At 34.2% G+C, this 26,202-nt stretch overlaps 2 protein-coding genes and 2 long non-coding RNA genes across 5 annotated transcripts; 2 read left to right on the top strand and 2 right to left on the bottom strand.

The window, feature by feature from the left end:
• Window positions 1-877: 877 nt before the first annotated feature.
• Window positions 878-4,785, bottom strand: LOC111900504 (receptor-like protein 7). Its single transcript, XM_023896388.3, has 2 exons — window positions 1,588-4,785; window positions 878-1,143 (listed from the first exon to the last, which is right to left on the bottom strand). The coding sequence occupies exons 1-2, from the start codon at window positions 4,568-4,570 to the stop codon at window positions 1,100-1,102; spliced, it is 3,027 nt and encodes a 1,008-aa protein (XP_023752156.1). The 5' UTR covers window positions 4,571-4,785; the 3' UTR covers window positions 878-1,099.
• Window positions 4,786-5,183: 398 nt separating this feature from the next.
• Window positions 5,184-6,482, top strand: LOC122198152 (uncharacterized). Its single transcript, XR_008224966.1, has 2 exons — window positions 5,184-5,660; window positions 5,734-6,482. It is a non-coding gene; the product is annotated as an uncharacterized LOC122198152 (long non-coding RNA).
• Window positions 6,483-8,261: 1,779 nt separating this feature from the next.
• On the bottom strand, window positions 8,262-13,744 carry LOC111900503 (protein transport protein SFT2). 2 transcript variants are annotated; one of them, XM_023896386.3, is made up of 5 exons: window positions 13,345-13,744; window positions 12,268-12,535; window positions 12,091-12,195; window positions 11,882-11,988; window positions 8,262-8,477 (listed from the first exon to the last, which is right to left on the bottom strand). In XM_023896386.3, exons 1-5 carry the CDS (start codon window positions 13,542-13,544, stop codon window positions 8,471-8,473), a joined length of 687 nt encoding a protein of 228 aa, XP_023752154.1. In that variant the 5' UTR covers window positions 13,545-13,744; the 3' UTR covers window positions 8,262-8,470. The 2 variants fall into 2 exon arrangements, with proteins under 2 accessions (XP_023752154.1, XP_023752155.1); XM_023896387.3 differs by lacking the exon at window positions 8,262-8,477 and having other exon boundaries at window positions 11,683-11,988; window positions 13,345-13,743.
• Window positions 13,745-22,340: 8,596 nt separating this feature from the next.
• Window positions 22,341-23,396, top strand: LOC111900502 (uncharacterized). The gene is made up of 2 exons (XR_002853230.3): window positions 22,341-22,613; window positions 23,135-23,396. It is a non-coding gene; the product is annotated as an uncharacterized LOC111900502 (long non-coding RNA).
• The last annotated feature ends 2,806 nt before the right edge of the window (window positions 23,397-26,202 follow it).

Here is a 26,202-nt window from a genome sequence, read left to right as displayed (position 1 = left end):
GTACATAAGAATTTTAAACCCTGTGGAATTTCAAAGCATTATCATTTGGAATAAGCATATAAGTAATGAAGTATATAAAAGATTTAGCTGGATTTATGTAATTTGTTAAAAATACCGAAAACAAGTGGTCGACTTGATTATGTGTGAAATGTTAATAGGGGTATTAAGTAATAACATAAGAAGTGTTAAGGTTTAATTGAATGAAATTCAAATATGAGGACCAATGTGTAATTTGTTGAAGAGCAAACGTATAATAACTAATTTAAGAATTTAACCTCGGAATTCTTTCGTAGATTTCCAGTGATGGAGGGAGGTTAACACCAGTATGCATCGGACTTCAATTGAGGAGAGAAACGAAGATATGGAAGAATACTCAGCAATTGGAAGTAAGTAGCTCAGCAATCGACCTATTTTATATCAGAGCTAATGCTCGATCTGGGTCAGAGTGTAAAACTCGGTTGAGCAGGGTAATTGTTGGTTTGATGTAGAAATTGATCATGTGCTGAAATGAATTTAGCGCTTTGTTGGAGTTAAGGCTCATGAAGTTTTTTTTTTAAAACCATGAAATAACATGGATGAAACAAACTGAATTCCCTGCTAGAACTTTAAAAGTATGTGTTAATTCAGCTTGAAAACCTTGAGAAGTATTTGCTAATTGGTGCAGTTTGAGTTGTTACGTAAGTTGATAGCTGATAAGCTTGAAATAAAAAAAAAAATTTAGTTTGGCCTAATAATGAAGAAATGAGAAAACTTTACGGCTAAATGTTATAGTTGATGTATATGCTAATTGTTATCATAAATGTAATCAAGTTTCCTTATAAATAGTTCTATGTTTTTCAAAAAAAATGTTATAACAGAAATTAATTGTTCAGGAATATTTGTATATTATACTAATGATGAGATTTACTATTCTTTTTTGAAAATGTGTATTATAACAAAACATGTGAATCTCATACTGTCACAATGGAGTCTTACTTAATGATATAGCAATGACAATCGAACTCACAGAAATCTAACTGAAACCAACACAGTGTTAAACCTAAAACACACATGCAGCTTAATGGTAAAACAAACTAAAATCCCTTGAATTGAAGCTATTCTACATCTTCTCCTTTCCCTTTGAACGTGAGAATATGATACCTCCTGAGATACATGATAATGTAAGTTTTATGCAGGTAAGTTCACAGTTATTTAATCTACAGAAAATACTGCACCCACAGGCATAAATATTGATTGCTACAAAATGCTTTAAACAGTACCATATTATATTAATTTCATATACTTCATGATAAACATATTGTAAACAAATAACATGCTGAAACATGACGTAACTAGACGCATAACAAATCCAACTTAAAATACAAATTATTGTTTTTAGTATCTTCAAAGTTAAAATATCTTACTAATACTTTTTCATTGCTAAAATGCATATATATATATATAGTTTGAGATTGAAGTTTTTGATTATTGATAAAAAAAAAAAAAAAATTAAAGTAAGTTTAATAAGACAAAGTTGAGAAACATATGTATCTAAGTTATATCACATGCAAATATCTTATAGAGGCTGCTTTGAAGTAGTTGTCGTACCTTGGTTTCTCCTTGTGTTAGGAAGTGGCCTTACCCATTTGTCCTTGGTCTTTGTGAACCGATCTTTATACCTTTCATATAGAAAGTTTCCAATGACAACCCCAACAACCAGCCCACTTCCAACTCCACAGAATACAAAAATCCAATCAATCCTTTCTCTAGGGAGGAGAGACTCGGTCTCAGACATACTGCTTGCTGGTGGAAGTATTGAGCCCTTTGAATGTTGACATTCATTGGATAAAGGTTTTCCACATAATCCAGGATTCCCCATGTAGGAGTCGTCTTCAAATGTACTAAATTGTTGGCCTTGGGGTATGTGCCCATCAAGATGGTTGAACGACACATTGAAAATGGAAAGGAAGTTGAGTTGCACCAACTCTTGAGGAATTTCTCCGGATAGCTCGTTTTGGGAAAGATCCAAAGATTCAAGATTCTTTAGGTAACCCAATGATTTCATGACACGCCCAGTAAAATGATTGTTAGAAAGATTAAGTGATTCAAGGCCTCGAAGATCTTCGAGGGAATGCGGGATTTCTCCCTCAAACTTGTTACAAGAGAGATCAATAGCCGTGAATATGGTTAAAATCTTTTCGTAGTTTCTTCTCACACCTTTGTATATCATTGTCATGCTATATGTAGCCTTTTCAGTGAACGATTTTAAGGACAAATCTAATTCCATAACCGATGACTCGCTATCATTAACCGATCTCATGGCATTCCATGTTTGGAAGTACTTGGGGTGCAACTGACCATTAAAGTTGTTGTTAGAGAGGTCTATGATCCGCAACTTAGGGAATTGTGACAAAACAGTTGTTGAAGATTGAATTGGACCATAAAATTTGTTAGACTGCAACATAAGAACTTGCAGGTTGGGAAGATTTCCCAACCAAGAAGGAAAGAGGTCATGGAACGAGTTATCTCCAAGATTGAGAAACTCTAAATTGGTACAATTTGTCAATGATCTTGGTAGCTCACCCGTAAATCGATTTTTGCTCAAACCAATAGTTTCCAACGGGCTTCCATGCATAAACGCATTCATCATTATGCCGTGAAAGTTATTTCCGGCCAGATCTAATGCCAATAACGAATTGCTTAAGATGCCAAAACACGGAGGAAGAGTTCCACTCATGTTGTTAGATGCCAAAGCTAACACTTGAAGAGATTTCACTTCACATATCAGAGGTGGTATTTCTCCTGTCAGATTGTTTTCTGAGGCTACATAAATAACTGTGGTTTGTGGTGGAACTGGAAGCGGTCCTTGTACCTGATTATGCATGATGTCAAATTCTTCTAGATGTCCCCATTGGAGAACTTGAGGATGCTGATCAAAGCCGGTGATGTAGTTGTTGGAAAGGTCAATCGCTAGTAATGTTTCCTTGCTGTTGTTCCAGATCCACACCGGTACCAGGCCATCAATCTTGTTGCTATCGAGAGACAAGAGTTCTATTTTATTTTGGAAGCGCAAAAAGCCAGGGAATTCCTTCAAGTTACATGATGACAATTCTAACTGTTTCAAGTGTGGTAAGGTACTAATGGTGTAGTTGTTGGTAGCCACTAATGATATCATGTTATGACCTAAGACGAGAGTTTCGAGTTTGTTGAGTCCTAGGAACGTGTCTAAGTCTACACTCCCACTGAAATTATTGTAACGAAAATGAAGAATTTGAAGACTTTTCAAGTTGGAAAATGAGCTTGAAATTGGTCCTTGCAATTGATTTTCTTGAAGGTCTAACTCTTCTAGTTGGGTGAGGTTGAAAAAGCAGGACGGTATATGACCAGCAAGAGAGTTATTTCCCATTCCCAAAGACCTAAGTTTGGTTAGGTTTGCGAGAAAGGGTGTTATTTCACCGTGTATGTCCATATTGTATACAAGCAGTTGATTAAGTTCAGCCAACATGCCAAGCCAGTTGGGCAAGGCTCCCTTATCAAATCTGTTACCATTGAGATCTAAAATGATGAGTTTGGAAAGACTTACCAAAGAAGGAACAAAGCCTGTGAACTTATTATTACCAAGAGACAAGTAAGTGAGTTTTGTCATGTTGGAGAGTGATCCTGGAATATGCCCTGAGAAAGAGCAATCGCCAAGGGACAAGACACTCAAATTGTTTAGATTGCTAATGGACTCTGGTACAATCCCGGAGAAACTTGTTGAATGTATCATCACAAGTTCAAGTAAGCTGCTGTTATGAAATTCACTAAAGGCACCTGTAAGATTGGTATTGAATGACAAATCAAGACTTTTCAACTTCTGTAGCTGAAAAATGCCCGCAGGGAATTCATTTTCAAGCAAACAGTTTTGTAGCCTGATTGACCTCAAAGAAGAAAAGTTGGCCAAGAAATGAGGTACAGAAGAACTAATGTCAACCCCTGACAGATGCAGTTCTTCGAGTCCTGTTAAGTTTTGCACTAAATTCTTGAAGCCATTAGGACTTTGAAGCTTTAGTGGATTCATTGACAGATCTAAGGAAGACAATTGCATCAACTGTGATATCTCATTCGGGACTTGGCCACCAAACCCAGAATCAGAGAGATCCAGGCTTCTTAATTGCTTTAGATGAGCAATCTCAGATGGGATTTGAGATTCAAAAAAATTGTTCATGGCAAGGTTTAGGCTTTGAAGATGAACAAGACTGAAGATGGCGCTGGTAGAATTAATATGCCCACAAAGAGAGCATTCGCGCAAATCAAGGCCAATGACATGACCATACTCATGCTCATTGCTGCACTCCACCCCATACCACGAACAACAATCAAAACGAGCATTTGATGCATTACTGGTGGGCTTCCAGGAGTGGAATGTTTGAAACCAACTAGCACCACAAAGCGTTTCATCATCTTGATGAATTAAGCTTTGCTTAAACTGAAACAAGGCTGAGCATTCCTTATCATGGCTTAGGGATGATCCAAGGCAGGTGAGTGTGAACAAAAAGTATAAAAGGGAGATGGTTTGCAACAAGTTGAAATGATTCATATATGGAGCCATGAAAGAAAGGTTTGATATTTAATTGTTTGTGGATGTGTAATGTTCAATGTTCGATGATCATTATATAGACCATCTCCAAGTTAATTTTTACCTTCCAACATAACTAGATAAGATGTCACATGGGTATGAGCAAATTAAGGAGAACCTAGAAAATGTATCTGAAGAGTCAACTAACAGAGCCAAAGAAAAAAAATACCACCAGAAGAGAAAAATATGTAGCAAAAAAAAAAAAAAAAAAAACTTCTGTTTATTTGCGTATTAATAATAAAAAATTAAATTAATTAAGACCTGAATTACTATTGTCTTTTTCTGAAATTAATACAAGTTGGAATGTTAAAAACAACTGGTTATTCTTGTTATGTTTTAAGATAATTTAGTATATATATATATATATATATATATATATATATATATATATATATATATATATATATATATATATATATATATAGGAGTAGGATCAAATGAGAACACCTAAAAGGTTGAGAACGCGAGAACAAATCTGAACCATTTAAAAAACTAAATCTAAGGTTATTATCCAATGGGTTATTTATGCAAACTCTTAAAATTACAGGGATTAAATTGTAACATTAAAATTGTCATAAGGGTATAATAGTAATTAAATCTTTATCTAACTCCTAAAATTTCTCAAGTCTCGTCTATTTCCTTTTCTATTCCCGTATCTTTATTTCTGCCTTGGATACCTAGGGCTTCATCAATAGTTCCGCCTCCATCGTCCATACACCACTCAAATCTGTTCACCACTGCATCTCACGTTGCAGTCACCATCACTATCTTCAATCCTCGTTCGTTTCTTAGCCCTTCTTCTCATTGACTTCAGTCGACATCCACTTCAATCGACATCTTCAATCGCTGCTACCTGGTCTTCAATCGTCACCGCCAATCGCCGCTTCTTGATCTTCAAACAATACTGGAACGCCGCCACCGATCTTTTGTCACCACCGCTAATTGCCTCCTTCTGATCTTCAATCGATATCGAAGCCACTATCAACCTACAGATTTACTAGTTATTTCTTTGTTCAATTTTTTGAACCTCAGAACTGCATTAAATCTCATGTGTTAGAAGAAGGTTTTTATTTTTCTTTTGGGGTTGGGAAACCAGCAAAGCGACTAGCTAATTATTGGATTTTATGCTGTAATAGGTGTAGATGGGTGTTTGGGTGATGTCGATGCTTTCTTTTTGTCGCAGGTGCCTGGGGGTGGGAAGAAAAATATAAGTAGATGATTATGTGCGTTCGGTTGGGAGTGGTATTAACCAGGGGCATTTTTGGTACTTTTCTTTTTCTAAACATGTTTGGTTCTGGTTTGATCTTTCTGATGGCTTTATTGATTGGTTGGCTCAGAATTATATGGCGTAAGAGGGAAGAATTAATTGTTTAAGGCGAGATCGATATGGGGATTTTTTGACTGAAGGGTATTTTGGGAATAAGGTTAAGAATTCTATGGCGGTGGTTGTGGGTTGGTTCTTGTTGACTCAGATTAGCAGACATAGATTCAAGAAGATGGGTGGGTTCACAAGGATTAAAGATTTTTTTAACTGTACAGGGAGGATAAAGAGCGAGTTTTGGAATATATAAGTTTTTTTGATGAATTTTGCGCCTGGTTTGATATGCGAGGTGATAGGATTGAAGATTTTCTTATGTGGCAGGCCTTAAATGAAGTTCTTTTTTATTATTTTGTCAATTCTTGGAAGCAGGGGCTTTGTAGTCATTCTACTATGAATTTATTCATGTGTATTCATTTATGAATAACGTTGTAGTTAGGTGTGAATGGTTGTATTCATTTATGAATAGCACGTGTCTTCATTTACGATAGAATGTGTATTAATTTATAAATAACAGTGTACTCATTTGTGAATAGCAATGTATTCGTATGTGAATGATTGTATTTATTTATGAATAGTAGTGTATTCATATGAATGGGTGTATTTATTTATGATTAGAGGTATTCATTTTAGGAAAAAATGATAATTTTTACACTATTTTTTATTTTCAATTTATGAAAAATGCATTGAATTATTTGTAATTTGATGTGTTTTCATTTATGATTGGAAGTGTATTGAGTTGGGATTGGACTTCTATTCATTTTTTTTTTTTTTTTGAAAAACAAAAAACGTGAAATAGTAGAAAATAATATTTTTTTAAGATTTTCTTTTCAGATTTAATATAAAAGGAAATATTAAATTTTTTAGGTGATTTTTTTGAAACGGTCATAAATAATTTTTGGGAAAAATCATAAAAAAAATATTTATATATATTTCATTAACAAAAAGGAAATATTAATTTTGTTAGGTAATTAAAATCATTATCCCTAGATTTTAGGAAATCATTAATTAATATTTATATAAAGTTATTAATATACCCTTATAAAATGATTGGTCCAGAACTGTTCTCGTGTTCTCAACCTTTTAGGTGTTCTCATTTGATCCTCTCCATATATATATATATATATATATATATATATATATATATATATATATATATATATATATATATATATATATATATATATATATATATATATATATTACTTTTACCTTTAGTTGATCTTCTATTTTGATTTTCATAACCTTCTGTCATTTGATGACTGCATCAAAAAAATTCAAAACTTGATATGTGGAAAGTGAAAAATAGAAACTCAGGGTTCGATCTTTTTCATATTTCTATGAATTGTTATCCAGATAAATGATTTTGTTTGGATGAAGTGTTCTAGCTATAAAGAATTTATTTCTTTTTTAACTAAATAAAATATCTAAATGATGGTAAATGATAGTTTTTTCTTCTGTCTAATCTAGTGCTGAATAAAAAACAAGTATCTTTGTGACAAATGTTCTAAATATAATATTTAGAGTAAATTATAGTTTTGGTCATTATGGTTTGCACATGTCTAGTCCAAGTTATGAAAAATTGGTATGGATATTAGATAATCCTCATTTTTCAAAATCTATCAAGGTTGGTCATTTTTCCTAACACCGTTAGTATTGTCGGTTAAGTCTCATGTAAAAAAGACTTGTTTTCCCTTCTATTTTATCATTTTCTTTGTTTTTAGTATTACAACTTAATTGCATTGATGTATAACATATTTTTTTGAACGACTAATTCACACTCCTAATCTACTTTTAAATCTAGAGTTGAACCCTCAAACTATTTTGTTGAGGGATCCTTTCCAACAACTCCTTATATCACTACGTCATATGCTATTTGGTGATATATAAGATAATTGCAAAGTTCTTGTAGCAAAAATGAAGGGTTTTGTATTAAGTTGCACATGCTAATTATCATATAAATAAATCTTAAATCATATTTCCACTCAAATAGTGTATTTTTTTTTTTTTTTGAAGAGAACAAAACCTTTGACACCTTAAAGACGGAAGATTAATGTTTAGTAGACACAAACTTCTAAACTTCTGACTTCACCAGCCTGCATATGATTGTAGATTCTATAGTTGGTTGTTCTCTTACAAAACATCTTTGAAAAATTTATCGCATGAGATTTTATTCAAATCAAATAGTAGGAAATCGCCCCGTGTTTTTTAGTCCAATAATCTGCGTACATGTCATTATCATTTTTTTTGGAACAACGACAATATTCTACATGATGTTATTATCATAGATAACCTACTATGCAGGTTACACATCCCCATTCTATTGGAATTTTGAACACCAACAGAGACTCAGACTTTTGATCATAGAAAATTTTAAATAATGACAACAGGGGTGTATGTCTTTACATATTTTTTTGACAGCATTGTTGGAAATTTTTATTTGAAGTGATATAATGACCAGAATATCAATCCATAACATTACATCCCAAGATCAAAACATATCCAAATCCATCGGTGTGTGTACGAGTCAAGTCGGCGCCTTCCCGCGATCGTCGCTAGTACCTGAAACACATAACACAACACTGTAAGCATAAACGCTTAGTGAGTTCCCCAATATACCACATACCACACATTAGGGGTGTCGAACGGGTAAAATTTTCGGGTTTCGGGTAGAACGGGTATTTCCTTAAGAAAATAATACTTGATACCCGACCTATATTGTAATTCGGGTTTTCGGGTTTCGGGTATTCGGGTTTGAGGTCGGGTCAGGTAATTATCGGGTATACCCGAAAATTTCTTAAATGACACTTATTGATATATTTTTTATTACATGTTGGTTGGTTTAATAAAGAATCGGATAGGAAAATACTTCATACAATTAACAAGTACATCTATAATAACAATACAAATCATTATAATATGTTATGTGCTTTTTTAATTCCATTACGTGCGATAAAGAGAAATTGAGAATTATGATGACGGTTCAGGACTTCAGCTTCAGCGTCATATTCTCTTTGCAAATTTGCGTCGACTGTCGAGCCGTCGTTCATAAGAAGGAAACGAAGAGTTTTGTTTTATTTGAAGTGTGCGTATGTGATTGCGTTGTATATTTGGTATTATTTAAAAAACGAATTCGGGTATTCGGGTATACCCGAAAATAAATATTCATACCTAAAACCCGACCTATATTATTATCAGGTTAACCTATTACCCGAATTTTCATACCCGTTACCCGTTCTACCCGACCCATTCTACCCGAATTCGGAACGGGTCGGGTGGGTAGAACGGGTTTCGGGTTTTTTCGACAGGCCTACCACACATACGCCTTTCCAGACCATACTCTGTGGGATCTTCCGATCCAGGTGTCTCAGGGGACTTCCGTCCCGCACTCCGGTAGACCTTCCGGTCCTACCCGTATCGACCTTCCGGTCCATACCCTCTTGACCTTCTGGTCCATATCGTCTTGACCTTCCGGTCCTTATCATACATAACATACTTAACACATAAATGTCATCTTAACCTTTCGGTCCTCGTCATACATAACATACATAGCACATACATATCATATAATCGCATATAGCACATACATCATATCATACAAGACCTTCTGGTCATACATAGGTACCCTTCCAGGTACAGTATAGTGAGAAGACTCACCTCGGTATCTCGGATAATCTCAAACTCTGTGAATCGGGTCTAGCCTCCGCCTAATCATAACAAACACTTCACATTAATACATTTCCCAAAGGCTAGACTCCTTCCTTTCCTATCATTCTCAGGAGGGTAAAAGACCATTTTACCCCTTCTCGTGGCTTAAATACCCTAAAGTTGACCAAACCCTAAAAGTCAACAAAAGTCAACCCTTCGGGTTACGTTGCGCGTACCCGGTGCCTTCATAGAATCGGGGTGCGCGACCCCTTACACTGCGCGTACTGGGATTACGCCCAGCGTAAGTCCCAGTTCAGCTACTTTATGGACTTTGGTCTTAAACGGTTAAGCCACTTCTCCAACTTCCATATATGACTCCCTCAGAACCTCTTATTCCATAAAGTCGGAACCTTTAAGTCTTTGCATGGCTATAAAGGCCCTTACACCCTCAAAATACCTTTCCTTTTTCCATATTAAGTCCATATCTCATGCATGACTCAACATCCACGACCAAGATTGGACTTTTATGAACTTTCATCACATAATACACTGGGAAAGGCCAGATCTAAGCTTATGGAGACCCTTTGCACAAAAAGTCTCCACCTTGAACCAAAAACCCTAAAAACGGGTTCATAAACAAAACTCATGAAATGCAAGGAAAGCTTTGAGCTTTTTACCTCAAAAAGGAGCTCCAACCTCTATAGAACTCGGATCTACTCTTGCTCTCCAACTTCTAGCTCCAACAATGGCTTCGTCTTCTCCTTCTTCACCTTAAGAAGGCACCTTCAAGCTTAAGAACACACACACAAGCTTACAACAGGTTTTTCTGCTCTCTTAGGGCTCACTCAATGAAGTACGCTGGCTGGGGGTAAGGACTTAACGTTCCTTTTATAATGCACAAGCCATAATTAGGGTTTGCATTTGGGCGCATTATGCCCAGCGTAACCCTGGGTACGCCCAGCGTACCCAAGTGAGTCTGCGTCCAAATTAAGCGCGCGAGTACGCGCGGCATACACCTAATTACGCCCAGCGTACTCATAAGTCCAATGCTCAACTTAAGGGACTTATCTTGACAATTTGCAAAAGTAGAGGGGTTATAAAGCTTACCTGAGTTTCGGGATGTTACATTGACAACCCGTGGCACGGGTGATACATTCAAGATACGAAAATTACCACATAGAACCAATTTTTTTTATTCATGTTGAAAAGTATTTTATATGATTGTATTGTTGTTGACTTTTGTATGTGCATATATAATATGAATCCCATTGCCTTTACTTCATTATTTGTCCTTCGATACTAAAAATATGTGGTGCTACTTAGTGTGATGCGGGCAATTGGTGAGTGGTCAATAGTCCCAAGACTAGGGACTTACAGGATGAATAAGGGAGGGGGAGTTCGAGTGAGTCAATGAGGGGTATTATGGTCAACTAACCTAGGAGGGCAAGTAAGACTAGCATGATACCATTGTTGACAGCCCTAGAAGTCAAGTCAAGTTAGGTGAGACATTTTGTGATACCAAGGTCGACAACCCCATGGCACGAGTGAGACATTCGGTATATGACAATTTGCAGTTAGAACCTTTTTTATGTGAATTCATGTCGAAAGGTATTTTGTGTGATTGTACCATTGTGTGTGTGTGTGTCTATATATATATATATATATATATATATATATATATATATATATATATATATATATATATATATATATATATATATATATATATATATATATATATATATATATTTTCCACTCAACTCCATATGAACTCACTAAGCTTTTACCTTATCCTTTTAGTGGTTAACATTTTTTTTTTCAGGAAAGGTTGTTAAAGATAAAGAGAAGGTTTGTTAGTTGAATGGTGGTGGATCAAGTTCAAGTAGATCTTTTGGTATATATATTTAGATATAGCTTTTGGGGTTGTTAGCGTATGGTTATGTATGTATTTTCCAGGTAGATTATGTCCCTGAAGCCTTTGAACTACATCTTTTTGGTTATAAAGTCGAGGTTTTGTAGTGTAAAATTCATATCCCATATTTTGGGGTTTACAAAATGGATTAAGTTAATGTTTATTCGGTAATGATAGTTTTGGTAACCATGGTGTTACAGCAAGAGATAATAGGATCAAATGCATTCATAACTAACAATAGCTACAAAAAAGTTGCCTAATGTCAACATACATCAGTGAAAAGATAAAGAAGGGTACATAGAAGAATTCATAAAAGAATGAAAATATCATTTAATATCACAAGGATTATGTAAAAATTAGTTGGAGTGAAAGTTATATAGACATGTAATCTAGTTACAAAAATCACCTCCCAAAGCATCTCAGAATTGAAGAGGTAATTGCAGAAGTGAAGAATTTCAAGCCAGCTGATCCTCCAGGAAAGTAGGAAATTGCATAATAGGACAAAGAGATGACCTGGCAGAAAAGTTGGAAGTATCATGAGCATAATATAAGGCTATATAAGCAATAGAATAAAATATAGAAATTGTACAAGAATACAGAAGTTGGATTTAGTACCTGTAAAATAGAGAAGAAGACAGAAAGAACATAACTGTGAAGCACCATTGACACATAAATGGTGCCCAACATGCTACCAATAAACCCCAATGTAATAGGGAGTCTCTGAAACAAGAAGGAATAAGCATGTAAGTTTTGAATTTCAGAGAAGAAAAAACTGACAGATGGTTGAATTACCTCTTTAGACGTCATATGTGCAAACTGAGTTCTATATCCCTTGAGGGCAAAAAAGGAAGCGATTATGAGGGCACATCCAATAGTGAAACATATGGCAAACTTCTGAGGAACAAGCACCATGACTGGTAGAAACACAGTGATAGCAATGAAGACAAGAAAGATCCCAACAGCAAGAAGTATGCCAAATGTCATAAAGGATTTTCCAGTTGGGACATTGCTGGTGGCTGATTGCAAGCTTCCAGGTATGTCTCTCACTCCCTTTGAAACTCTATATTATAACAAGTTGAAAGAGAGAGTGAATTGGTTTTCATGATTCATGAAAATAATGTATTTCGTATCTGTATACTTGTCTTTTCATCTTCTTACTTATTTCTGTTTCTAAAGGCACAGAAACATGCTTCAACCTAATTGTCATTTTGTTCTACCCTTAAGCTCTAATCCACAACAAGAATTCTTTCAACCCCAAAAAGACTCTGATCGTCTAAATAAGCTTATCAGATGCTGATGAACCTCACCCCCTAAGGCACTAACAAAGAAAACAAGAGGCATGAAGTCCAAATTAATCAGGAAAAAATGTGGAAATGTGCAATTGTCTAACAAAGAAATGCCCCTTATGTGCATTGGTTGTGGTAATGCCCCTTGACATGAACTTGCTTGTGTGCAACTTTAGCTTCAACTTTAATCCTAAAGCATCACCCCTACAATTCGAAGGCATTGAAAATGATCTAACTTTTTCAATCTAAGACTATTCTTGTTGTGCCTTAACTTTTTGGGTCAAATTATGCAATCTCCTGTTGTGATACTTCATACAAATTCGCTAAACCCTAAAGAGATCGAATTTGTTGTGCATTTATATGTGTAGTTCTTATATGACAAGTATCCAAAGTTAATCATATCAATTATCAATTCTCAGATCCAATGAGCTTAGCCTAAATTACCATTATTAGGTTTTAATACATAACATCTCCCATGATCAAGAAAGATGCAGGCAACCTACTGAAGCTAAACTGATTCAAAGAGATAATGAAGTCTAGATCCAATGTACAAAATCAAAGTAGGCCACAATAAACGACTTACACGTTGAAAGTACCGGAAACCTTATCCCTAACTGCGGCTTCGAGATCGAAACCGAGGTTGGAAGAATCTAGATCTTGGTTAGATTGTGAAGATGATGCGTAAGCGTTCCAATCAGCAAGAAGAGAAGGAGGTTGCTTTAGCAGATCGCTGTTCGTCTGGCTCGGGCCTCCGGTGAACCACGATTGCGCCGTTTTATGCATAATCGTTTCTTGTCTGTAGAACTCCGAACTACTTCCAGTTACTGTCAGCCGGAGATTTGCTTGAGAAACTCTTTGTGATTTACGATGCCGGAGATCCGCTCAAATTATCGATCAACGTGGATTGTACCAGCTTTTGCTCGACAGGTGAACTAGGAAGGGTTCTTTTTTGCTGAATGCGAGAGTGGCAATGTTACCTGTGATTATTATATTTTTTTAATTTAATGTGAAAATTGCCTTGTATGTAAATAAATTGTTATTTTTGTATATGTTCACATTTTATATTTTTATTCATATACAATCTTAATCTTTTACATGATTTATCATTATATTTTTATATATTATTTTTCATTAAACTATGTAACGGTATTTTTTCCTATTCAACACTATCCACACCCATCACTATTGTTCGTCTCGCTACCAACAACAACAAATAGTGTCTTCTATTATTTGACATAAAAACAACTAAGTTATAGTTTTTTTGGTAACATGTTTATTCACGTTAAGTTCATTGTTACACGATGAAGATTGGACCAGAGGCAGAAATGATGAAATCTCAATCTAATTGTCATATGGTTCTCAATGAAGTTTACAAAGGGTCCCGAAGATTATATGTATGGTATTTAGGAGTAAGATAGTGTTTGCTAGACCAGCTAAAAACTATCATTTAGCTGAAAATTTAGATGGTGGCTGAAAAATTAATGGATGAATAGACGCTTAGATGTATAACTAAAAGAAAAAAAAAAGATAGATACAATTAAGGGCATATTTGAAATATATTTTAAAAAGGTTTATAAACTCATCAAAAACTATTTTAGAGTGATTATCAAAAGCTAACTTATAAGTTAGTTAATAAAGCTAAAATAAGTTATTTTTATGGTTTTACCAAGCAGTAAATTATAATAAACTAATTTATTTTTGTCAAACAAAACCTAAGTGTGTTAGTTAATAAAGCTAAAATAAGTTATTTTTATGGTTTTACCAAACAGTAAATTATAATAAACTAGTTTATTTTTGTCGAACAAAACCTAAGTGTGACTCTTCATTGCGGCCCATTTAGGTGTTGTTTTTTTTTTTAAGCAAAAATCCATAAAGTCTGCGGACCACCTTTGCAACCTTCTGCAGTAGAAGAGGTGGACCAAACGGCTGCAGGCTGTAATAAGAAACGTGTTTGTTTTTTTAACATCTGCATGTTGCTACAGATATTAAAAAATTAAAATAAACTGATTTTATAATCCGAAAATAGTTTTTTAATACCGAAAATTTAATAATGTATGACATTTCGGCAAAAATTTATAATGATTCAGCAAAAAATAATGATATTTTATCAAAAAAAAAATAAGATATTTTAGCATAAAATAATGATATTTCATCAACAAATTATTATTATTCAATATAAAAAAGAAAAAAAAAATCAACAAGGATAAACAAAAAAAAAACGAAAAAAAAATGTGAAATAAGATTTCAACAATATATAATCAATATTTTAGCAAAAAAAAAAAAGAATAAGAGGTTGGAAGAGGTACGAAGAGGCAAAACAAGTGTTGCGCCAAGAAGAACACACGCAGAGGTTTTTTAATCTGAAGACTTCTGAAAAACAAACAGTTGCGGAATGAAAAGTGTTGCGTGTGTGTGTTGCGTCGCGCAGCAATAAGAGGTCTGAAGAGGTTTTTTCCAAAAAAACAAACAACACCTTAGGTTCTACGGTGATTTTTTTTTTGTTTTTCGACGATTAATATATACGTGTATTCACATGTGGTTGTGTTAAGCGGAGAGTATGATGATGACGTGCCTAAGCCGGCACGGAAGAGTCACGCACGGCCAAGAAACCTGGCGCCCTGGCCGAGCCAAGAGAAGCGGACTCAGCTCCCGCTAGCGCCCCGGTGAAAGTCTCGCGCCCACCAGGGACTGTAACGTCCCAAAATTCAAGGCCAAAAATTTCCTTTTAAATGAGTTATTACATAAAATCAAAGTGTTAATAATCAAAATATAATATCATGAACCCATATCAGAGTGTAATCCCATGGATCTCGTGTGCGGAAAACATAGTGTGATGCGTTGCGACCAAGCCGGCTCCTTTCCTTTGAAAACAAAGCACCTGAAACCAAAACTGTAAACCGTAAGCATGAAGCTTAGTGAGTTCCCCCATCATACCACATACCACATAATACCATCGGTATCTTTCAACCGGTAACCGGGGACTATTTCACCCCTACCACTATCACATAATAATATATCATAAACATACTGATCACGTACTAACATCATAAACATGCTAATCATATACTAGCATATAATAAACAGGCAGATAAGCATTGCATAGGTTATGTGTACCCCTTCGGTATCTTTCAACCGGTATCCGCCATCGGTATCTTTTAACTGGTAACCGGGGACTATTTCACCCCTACCACTACCATATAATAACATGATATAATCATACAGTCAGGCATATCTGGGGTACTGACCTACCCTTCGATCCTAACGACCGAGTCAGGGAAGAACTATTCCCTGCTTATACCACTGACACACATAGCATATCACATAAGCATATCACATAAGCATACCAAGATAATTATCACAAAGATAATTATCTACCAACTACCCCTGTTGGTGGGCCGACATTGTGGCCTTAGACCCACCCCTATTGGAAGGTAACTCGTTTCACACTATTGAAGTCCCATAGACACAATCCCACACTGTTGAAGTCTCGCAGGCTCAATCCCCAACTGTTGGATGACAGATTCCCGAACTGTCAACACCAAAGCAACACCCAATTAATAATTGGGTCCCAACACATAACCATAATACACATTTGGATAATTACTACATTACCCTAGGCTTGGCTTATTTAAGCCCAAGGCCCAATCCAAAGGCCCAAAAGTCCAACTATGGCTCAAAGCCCAACATATGGCCCAATTTTCCAAATTGGGCCCAAACCTTTACATGGTCTCACTCTAAGGCCCAACCATTTATTCCAGTCCCACATTTGACATTCTAATGACCCAATATCATATAATCATTAAGGCCCAGACTATGGCTCATTTATGGCCCAATTTTCCAAATTGGGCCCACATCCCGTACATGGGCCTTACCCCAGGCCCATTAAATTATTCTAGTCTATTTGCTTGACTTTGGATGGCCCATTAATAACCCGATCATCAAGGCCCAATTATACATAACAACCTAGTTGCGCCAAATAATCACACACACACACACACTAATACAACCACATATACATAACAACCTAGTTGCGCCCGACGGTGGCGAATGGCGGCAGCCACCACCTCACGATGGTGGTTGTGGGGTCTATCTTCAAATCTCCAGCCAGAATGCTCATGTAGCTTCATAACATCACAACCAGTGAACACAAACAACCCAACTCGCCCACAACCACGTTTCACGATGGCTTGTGGCGGCAGAAAAACACATTCCCGGCGACACCACCGTGGTTGGCTGCCATGGTAGCCTTCTAGCGTTTTCCAGCCAACCCTTCGCCCACTCACTCCTGCGGTAACGACTGAAACAAGCACAACATTGGCTGAGATATGAAAACACACACGAACACATACAGCAGCCCCCTTTGGGGTGGTAACAACAACGGCTAACAATGGCAGTGGAACAGTTGTGGGAGTGGTGGTAGCGATAAAACTGTCGGGGGTGACATTGGAAAGGAGCAGTCGCGACATCTAGCGACCGCGACATCTTCAACGGGAGTGGAAATGGCTTACGTTCCCATCCCTAGTCTTCAATGATCTCCCTCGGCTGCCCACGACGTCACCGGCAGTGGATGTGGCTTTTGGATGGCGAAGCAGCGGCAGCAGTCGGCTGGAACTCGCCGGTCTCGCCTGATCGGAATAACGAAGAAGGTGACGGTTGGAGGTTAGGAAGGAAAGTGGCGGTTGATACATTCATTAGGGTTTAAGGTTATGAGCATGGTAACGGGTTATAAGCCCCCGTCCCATTTCAAACTTAACTCCGTTTGGCCGTGTTCAGTCCCTCCTCCACATAATTTTCTTCAAATTAAATCCAACATTTACCCTTTAGCCCCTAATACCATAATTTCCTTTCATTTTAGGTCCAAAAACTTACCAAATAGCCCTCCACTTAAGAATCTTTTACGAAGCAAATCCAACAATTACCTTTTTAACCCTGCCTCCTGAAATCCTTTACATATTAAGTCTAATACTTACCAAATATCCCCCCGCCTTCTAAAATCTTTACAAAATAAATCTCGAACTTATACTTTAGCACCCAAAATATCCAACTTAAGGCATTTGTCTTCCCAAAACTAACACCTTGGTATATAATTATTAATTTTAGGGCCACTATTCATTCATTATTTTACTTATTTATTTAATAAATAAACGGGTGTTACAACTCTCCGCCACTTAAATTAGATTTCGTCCTCGAAATCATTTCTTACCATTTCTTATGCACCAAACCACTCAAGTAATATGGTCACCATTCTGGGTACACCCTAGCCTTCCCAGGGTAGCTGTGTCCCATCTACGTAAAGCCCTAATATCCGTTGATGAACGAATCTCTCACAACAAGATCACATCTACTCCGTCTGAATCTAATGTCTCGAGATAGTCTGAATCCCTGGCAGACCACTCATACTGAATCATCCTCGTTGGACCCAGCCCACTATATCCTTCAACCAGCTACCCATCTTTCAATAACCTGAGGTCCCTACTATAATTCAGGGTCACAAGCCCAATTGTCTCTGCATGTTACTTATACTTGGCCAAGGCTCAGCTAATCCCACCGTAATTGACATGTCACTCTCCAATAACCCGGCTATTTCGTCCGTATTTGCAACCCAAAACACAAAAATAATACCGCCCAAACGCTGAACTACCCAAACGTTGATATGCATGAAGCAGTACGTTACCACCTGGCTGCTTTCCAAAATCTACCGAGACCTACCTGGGCTCAACTCGTTCGACAATCATCTGAAGTTATAGTTTTTCGATAATTGGTTTATTCATGTTAGATTTGTTGGTACACAACGAATATCAAACCATAGGCAGAGAGTAATGAAATTTCAATCTAATTGTTGTATGGTTCTCAATGAAGTTTACAAAGGGTCCTGAACATTGCATGTATGGTATCAATGGTAAGACAATGTTTGGCAAAAACTACCTTTTAGTTGAAAATCTAGATAGTAGTTGAGAAGTTAACTTATAAATAAATAATGTTGGGTAAAAGTTAGTTTATAAGCTAGATTGTATTATTGTAATGTAATGTGACATAAATGGACATTTAGATGTATAACTAAAAGAAAAAAGATAGATATAATTAAGGGCATATTTGAAATATATTTTAAAAAGTTTTATAAACTTATCAAAAACTATCTCTAAGTAGCTTATCAAAAGCTAGCTTATAAGTTAGTTAATAAGCTAAAATAAGTTATTTTTGTGGTTTTATATAACAGTAAATTACAATAAACTAATTTATTTTTGTCAAATAAAACCTAGGTGTGAATGTGAAGCTTCGTTGTGACCCATTTAAGTTCTTCGGTGATGTTTTTTGTTTTTCTACGATTGATATCTAGGTGTATTCACATATGGTTGTGTTGTCGGATAATATGACCGGAAAATAAAAGATGAAAGTTATTAAATGTGTATAAAAAATTAGTTTAATAGTAAAACATGTAAACACATATGAGTTTGCCAGTGTTTTTTTAACAACAAACATGAGCTTAATGGTGTTTTAATAACAAATATGAGTTTAATTGTGTTTTTGAACATGTAAATCGGCTAAACATGCAATAATCGGTCAAAGTGGTATTTATCTACACACTTTTTTCTAATGACAAAGATAATTGATTGAACATACAAGTGTGTTGTAACTTCCTTCATCTCCAAAAAGGTAATAAATAATGGTAATTTGTTATACATATGATCAGTACTTCTAAACATTCAGCGAATTATTTGTGAACCGTTTGGTCAGAAGTTCATTTATGTTAGTTTTATTTAATAAATGAACGAACATGTACATAAGTTCTCGTTCATTTAGTTAAACGAACGAACATGAAAATGGTCACGATTGTTCAATTATGTTCGTGAACGTTTGTTTATATTGTTCGTTTACATTCATTTATGTTTGTTCATTTAAGTTCATTTTATGTTTATATATACTCAATTGTGTTTGATTATATTAATATATTATATGTTCGTCTAGGTTCATGTATGCTCAATTATGTTTGTTTATCTCAATTCATTTATGTTCGTTTAGCATGTTCACGAACATGAATAATGTAATTTGTTAAACGGACGAACATGAACAATAAAACTCGTTTTATTTATCCGTTTGTGTTCATTTGTTTATTCGGACAACTTAAATGAACGAACATGAACAATCATTGTTCGTGTTCGTTAGGTTTGTTTACGGTCATATTGCTTACAAGTTAAGTTAAAACAATTTGTTAGGGTGGACGAAATCGTAGTGGGGTGGAGATGGAGGGGTTGAGCGGGTTTGACCTGATGAGGAGAGGGATCGACATAAGAAGATCAAGAGAGAAATAGAGGAGTGTTGTGGGTTCAAGAAACTACTGGAGGTTGGAAACAAAGAAGGAAAGTAGGAAAAGTATGTTGGGAGGGATCTGGATTAGATGGGTTCAGCAAGATCACAACTCCCTTTACAATGGGTTCGACAGCTTCACCGACTTCAGCAGGTTCGACGAGAACGATTATGTCCACCTTTATCCGTATATATTTTAAGAATATAAGTGAATTTTATATTTTTATTTCTTAATATGGAAGTTTATAGCTCGATAATATTTTGTTACGTACATGCTTTAACCTTGTCTATCGAGGCATTAACTAAGTTCATATAGGTTGATTTTTTGATGACATCAGATCATCCTAATATTAGGTCGGACGGTGTGGGCGAGGGAAAGGGTGATGGAAGCTTTCCCTCTCAGTTGAACACCACATCTTGATTGAGGGAAAGGTGGTGAGGGAAGGAGATGAGGGAGCCCATTCCCTCACTCTATCTTCTATTACTATTGACCAATTTTTTTTTTACCTTTTTTAATACTTATTAAATTATATACCTACTAAAAATTATATATATATATATATATATATATATATATATATATATATAATGAGTATAATATTTGTAAGAAATATATTTAAAAAAAAATAGTGAGAGAAGTTTCTCACTCGTTCCTTGGGTTTAGGGGAAGGAAAGGAAAGTGAGAGAAAGAATGTTGTGTCCCACAAAAAATAGGAGCGTTTCCCACATTTCGATCTTAGGTCATCTCCAATGAATTAAATCCATGGAGAGTTGTATAGATTTCCAACTAGGAAAGATAATATACACATTCACTTTAATTCTTAAAAAATTAATAAATTTTCAATTACAACTTCATTCCACCGTTCAATGGTCATTCAACTCCACTCTTTCTCTCCTCTATATTATATTCACATTTATTCCATTAAATCATCATACAACTCCCATTGTGGATGACCTTAGAACTATAGGATTCATACTTACCAAATAAAAAAGTATATGGCCATGTTCTTTTGTGTTTCTGTCATGTTCATTGTTAACTTACATTTTACGAACCGTTTAAGACAAAGTATAATAAAATAACTATAAAAAATATATCATCAAATTAATCATATAACTATATCTCTATTGATACTGACGGACGCAGACATTTTTAATAGCAGTGGCACAAAAAAAATTTGTCCAAATATAATAACATAATTTTTTTTAAAGTAATAGTACATTAAACCGATTATTACATCTTAATATTTAAATTTTACATTTGCCAGTACATATTTTTTGGAATTTTTTTTTCTTTTCCTATTGATGTTTCCGTCACAACTTCACATAGAGGCAGAGATGAACTCTTTTTTTCCTGCTTTGTACGATTGTGCTTATGGCTACACCCATAACTAAATAATTGGGTATTGGGTTTAAGTTGGATGTGAGCTAATATTTCATTTCTTTGGTGGTGGACTTACCTAGCCTTAAACATTAGAGTTGCTCCTATAATTTTTTTTGGACAGCAGGTGCACTTATATAAAATAAAAAATAATTTTTTTTACACTTGTGGACAAAATTGAAGTAGTGACCTGGGACCCCATTTGCTCCACATGTGTCTGTCACTGTCTATTGATAAAGATACTTTGCTTTTAACCGTTAAAATATAGTTGTTTCTCCTTATCCAGTTTCGGTTTCTAATCAAAATAAAATATATAATAACAAAACATATTTTCACTATTTTATAGATATAACCAATAAATGTATATAGAGAAAATATATTTTTAGGAATTGTTGAAGTCGACATGTTCTAGAAAATATTAAATTTAAATGGTTATTTATTTTCAATAAGATAAAATAAAATTTCTATAAGTTGTTTGTATCAAACTTATTAAAAGCTATCATTTATAATTCTGAAAATTTCTGTTTTTTGCCAATAGAGGAATTGATAATGTCGGTGAGAAAGTGAATAAAAATCTTTAAAAGAAATAAGAATAATCGGAGGTAAATAAAAAATGTAACTCATTTGATAGACATCTTTGTTACAACTTAAAATTAATTATTCGAAATAACTTTCCATCGTAATCTAAATACCAAATATTAATTACTATGATTTATAGTTATAATAATCTAATTAGTATTTCTAAACTTCCTAAGCTTGTAATTATTTGCTGAAAAATAATTAACAAGAAATATAAGTTTTCCCTGGCCCAAGTTCAGCCCATATACGGCCCATAAAAACTCAAGTCCGGTCCGGTTTCACATTCAATGTTTTCTGATTTCATATTTAAAGCAGGACCGAAAACCTAATCGCCCGTTATAAGACAACACCACCGCTAACCCTAGTTCTTGCTACCGGAAGTTGCAGGTGATTACGACAGTTTCGCCATAAGCAACTATGACTACATTTGCCACTCCGGGTGCATCATCGCTAGCCAGATGCCCTACTTCATTTCTGTTCATCTATTTCACATAGAATAGTTGTTCAATCAGTCACTGGATCGGCATGGAGTAAATTTCTCTCTCCATATCGTTTGGAAACATCGAATCGCTCTGTTAGTTTCAACGCAGGTATTGTTTCTTTGATCATGAGTTTTTATTCGATCTCTATTTTTTTTTCTCATACGTAACTCAATTGAGCGTTATTGTGGTTCAGAGCTTGTATGTAATAGTTTATTTTCAGTCCAGTTATGTCATGACTTCGTATCTCGAGCTTAGGTTGAATCCATAGACTTCTTCTTCAAGTACTGGAAAAGTTGTAATACGAAAATTTGAACAATTTTTAGGGCAAGTAGATTAATACCTGTCATATCATATTTGTTATTTTCAGTCCAATTGTTTCAATAGTATCTCTGATGATGCCATGGCAACTGGCCGAACTGACTGGTGCAAGTACTGCCAGCCAGTAAGTTAATACAGCTGCAACATGAAAAGCTTAAAGTGGCACAAAACCAGCTCTTGATTGTACAAGTTACACATTGCAAGATTGATAGTGCTATACATTCTTAGTTACACTGCATTGCATATCTAGATTGTTGTTATGAGCATCCTGTTTCCATTTTTATCCATTAACCATTTCATGTATTTGACAGGAATTTGGAAAGTGGCTCGTGTGTTGTAAAGGAGAAGGTAACAAGGGATTCAACACAGACATTTGCAGATGGCAATGCATGGAGTATAAGTTTTTTAGAAGGTTTCTTGTGATTTTGAGAAGCTGGGGTTTTAGGCAGCTTTCTCATTTGTTTCTTTTTGTGGAATTTTTGGGGTGAGATTGAATATTCAAATTCTGTGTGACCATAAATGTTTAATTGTTATTTTGTATCTCAATGGAATGATGCATATTTTGAACTAGAATGTCATGCAAACTTTGCAAAGCCAAATATATTATTTATCATTTAAGGTTCACTATATACTAAAATAATTACATCGTTATGGTTTGCAAGTATAACATACCATTTAATGTTCTTATTTCACAAATAATTTAATGCTCTTATTTCACAAATAGCAACATACTTTATAATTCTATTACTTTATTGTGACAATTTCTTTTTAATCTAATAATCATCTAATGACCATGTTCTTGTACTCATACTACGTCATTTCACACTTATTCTAATAATTAAATGTTGTCTTAGAGTTTGTTTTGGATTTCATTTTGAATTGAGATGGATTTTTAGGCAAAAGTTTTTATTGACTTATAGTGGTGAGAAAATGAATTTTTTTAAGAAAATATTTGGATTAGTTTTTGTGGTGAGAGAAATCAACAAGTAATAAGCTGTTTTTTTTTTTTTTTTTTTTTTTTTTTTTTTTTTTTAATGTTTGTCTTAGTTTATATATGTTTAAGACAATTTGTCTTTTACAATTTAAAAAGTTATAGGGGGTTTTAATGGTTGATTGAAAAGTTTTTTTAAAAGCAATTTTCATATTTTCTATAAAAATTGCTTTTACAACTTAAAAAGTTATAGTTTATATATGTTTAAGGGATTTGTCTTTAACAATTTAAAAAGTTACAGTGGTTTTGAAAAGTTTGAAATCTTCTTTTTTTAAAGGTTGATTGAAAAGGTTTTTTAAAAGCCATTTTTATATTTTCTAACATTTTTTAACTTACTGAATTTTGTTTTTGATATTTTTTTTTTCTATTTCGACATCTACTTTCTATAAGGTGTTTTCTTGAAATTACTTTCTATAAGGTGTTTTTTGAAATTCATAATGTTTTTCTTGTAATTTTCACAATATAGATGTTTCTAAGTTTATACTAATGGTTACATTGCCAATGATCCATCAATTGTCGTTAGTTGAGAATATGTACTACATACTTGAAGAAAATCCTCAAAAGATGGTGTTAAGACATTTTTTTTATCATTTTTTATACGGTGTTAAAGCAACCATTTTTTAATCATTTTTATATATTACAATAGGATCACATACATCAATATGTACCAGTCTTATTAGAATTTTAACATAGTTCTATCGTGTGCCACATAAATAATTATGGAGAATATATGTAAATGACTAATGTTGTTTCAAAACTAGTTTTACGTCAAATCAAAAGTACATTTACAATAAAGTGTATTTTAGATTTGATTTTGGACAAATTAAAAATCTATTTTGAAATTTAAAAAACATGCACGAAACATGAAGAACAGATATGAAAATTTTCTAAAATCCAACAAAAAACTAATGAAGCATAACAAAAACAAGTTAGATTATAATACAAGGATATAAAAGGACATCATGTAGTTGAAAAACCGTTGATACTAAACATTTCAAAATTATGAGGTAGAAATTTTTTTTAATAAATGTTTAAAAACCGTGGAAACTAAACATTTCCAAATTATGAGGTGGAATTTTTTTTAATAAACGTGTATTATACATCATCCAAAAACCTAAGCTATCTCATTTCCATATTGATGATCATTTTGAGAATGAATAAATGTTGAGTCAATTGTTCATATATATATATATATATATATATATATATATATATATATATATATATATATATATATATATATATATATATATATATATATATATATATATATATATATATATATATATATATATATATATATATCCTTTTTGCAACAATTCATAAATTTCATAATATTTCAATTATGATTGATAATTATTTTTGTATCAAATACTTACATACAAAGTCTATGTAGTTTTTAATTTCATGTTTAAAGCATCGACGATGTGCACGCTTTTTGATAAAGTTTTTCAATGAAAACGTTTGGAACATCCACCAATAGAAGTTTTTTCAATAAGTTTTTCTAACAAAAATAACAAAAAAAAGCTTTTGAAAATTAAAAAAAAAAAGTTATTAAAAGATTTTTTCAAGTAGCTCGTAAATTTACAAGCTTTTGCATGAATTTCTTCCGTGACTGTTGGATAAGGTGTCTAAGTCCATAACTATTTATGGTATGTACTTGACCCAACCCGGCATGGTTCATTTCGGTTGCATGACACCATGCAATTTGATAGACTAAATGAGAGAAATAACACTTGTGGTTTATTATATATTATAAGTTCTAATATATTAATAATATTATTTAATTAGTTTGATCAAGAATTAATTTAGAATTAATTAGGTGATCAAAAGATAACTAATTAAATATATGGGTTGATTATGTAAATCATCCATAACTTATATAGTGGGCTAAAAGGCTCCATGGATAATCAAGTTGGGTTGGACCCATTTGATGCTCCATGGGAGTTACAAACCCATGGGTCATGGAAATGAAGAGTCATTACACATTAGGGTTTACATGGTGTAACCCTAAATGTGTCAACACTATATAAAGACCATGTATCTCCCAAAATCGGCTACACACTTGAATAGACATGCATACTTGAGGGTTAGAGCCGATTTTTGAGTGTTATACATTCTCTCCAAGTTTACTCCATAGCATTTGGTGTTGTGTGAAGCATTTGAGACATCACACTTGGGGTGCTAGGCTCACAAGATTTCAAGGATCAAAATCAACAACAAGGTATGTAGTTCTATCTATTATTCAAGTTAAAATTGTTCCCCATGTATGCTAGATAGGATCATAGCCTTGGAAATCAACTTTGCATGATAATTAGACAAACATAGATCCAAGGTTATTAGGGTTGCATGTACACTTAGGAAGTGTTAGAATGCTCAAAACCCATC

Source organism: Lactuca sativa, chromosome 7, assembly GCF_002870075.4.
Source record: "Lactuca sativa cultivar Salinas chromosome 7, Lsat_Salinas_v11, whole genome shotgun sequence".
NCBI classification, from domain to species: domain Eukaryota; kingdom Viridiplantae; phylum Streptophyta; class Magnoliopsida; order Asterales; family Asteraceae; genus Lactuca; species Lactuca sativa.
The sequence above is the reverse complement of the archived record's forward strand: the minus strand, read 5'-3'. Positions and strand labels throughout refer to the sequence as shown.

What these genes read in the sequence shown, in the direction of transcription:
- LOC111900504 (XM_023896388.3), bottom strand. Translation starts at nt 4,570, where the DNA reads ATGGCTCCATATATGAATCATTTCAACTTGTTGCAAACCATCTCCCTT. An exon ending in TAACACAAGGAGAAACCAAG is followed by an intron (nt 1,144 to 1,587) that starts GTACGACAACTA and finishes CATGTATCTCAG; the next exon opens with GAGGTATCATATTCTCACGT.
- LOC111900503 (XM_023896386.3), bottom strand. Translation starts at nt 13,544, where the DNA reads ATGCATAAAACGGCGCAATCGTGGTTCACCGGAGGCCCGAGCCAGACG. An exon ending in GTTTCCGGTACTTTCAACGT is followed by an intron (nt 12,536 to 13,344) that starts GTAAGTCGTTTA and finishes GTTATAATATAG; the next exon opens with AGTTTCAAAGGGAGTGAGAG. An exon ending in TCTTCTTCTCTATTTTACAG is followed by an intron (nt 11,989 to 12,090) that starts GTACTAAATCCA and finishes CTTTTCTGCCAG; the next exon opens with GTCATCTCTTTGTCCTATTA.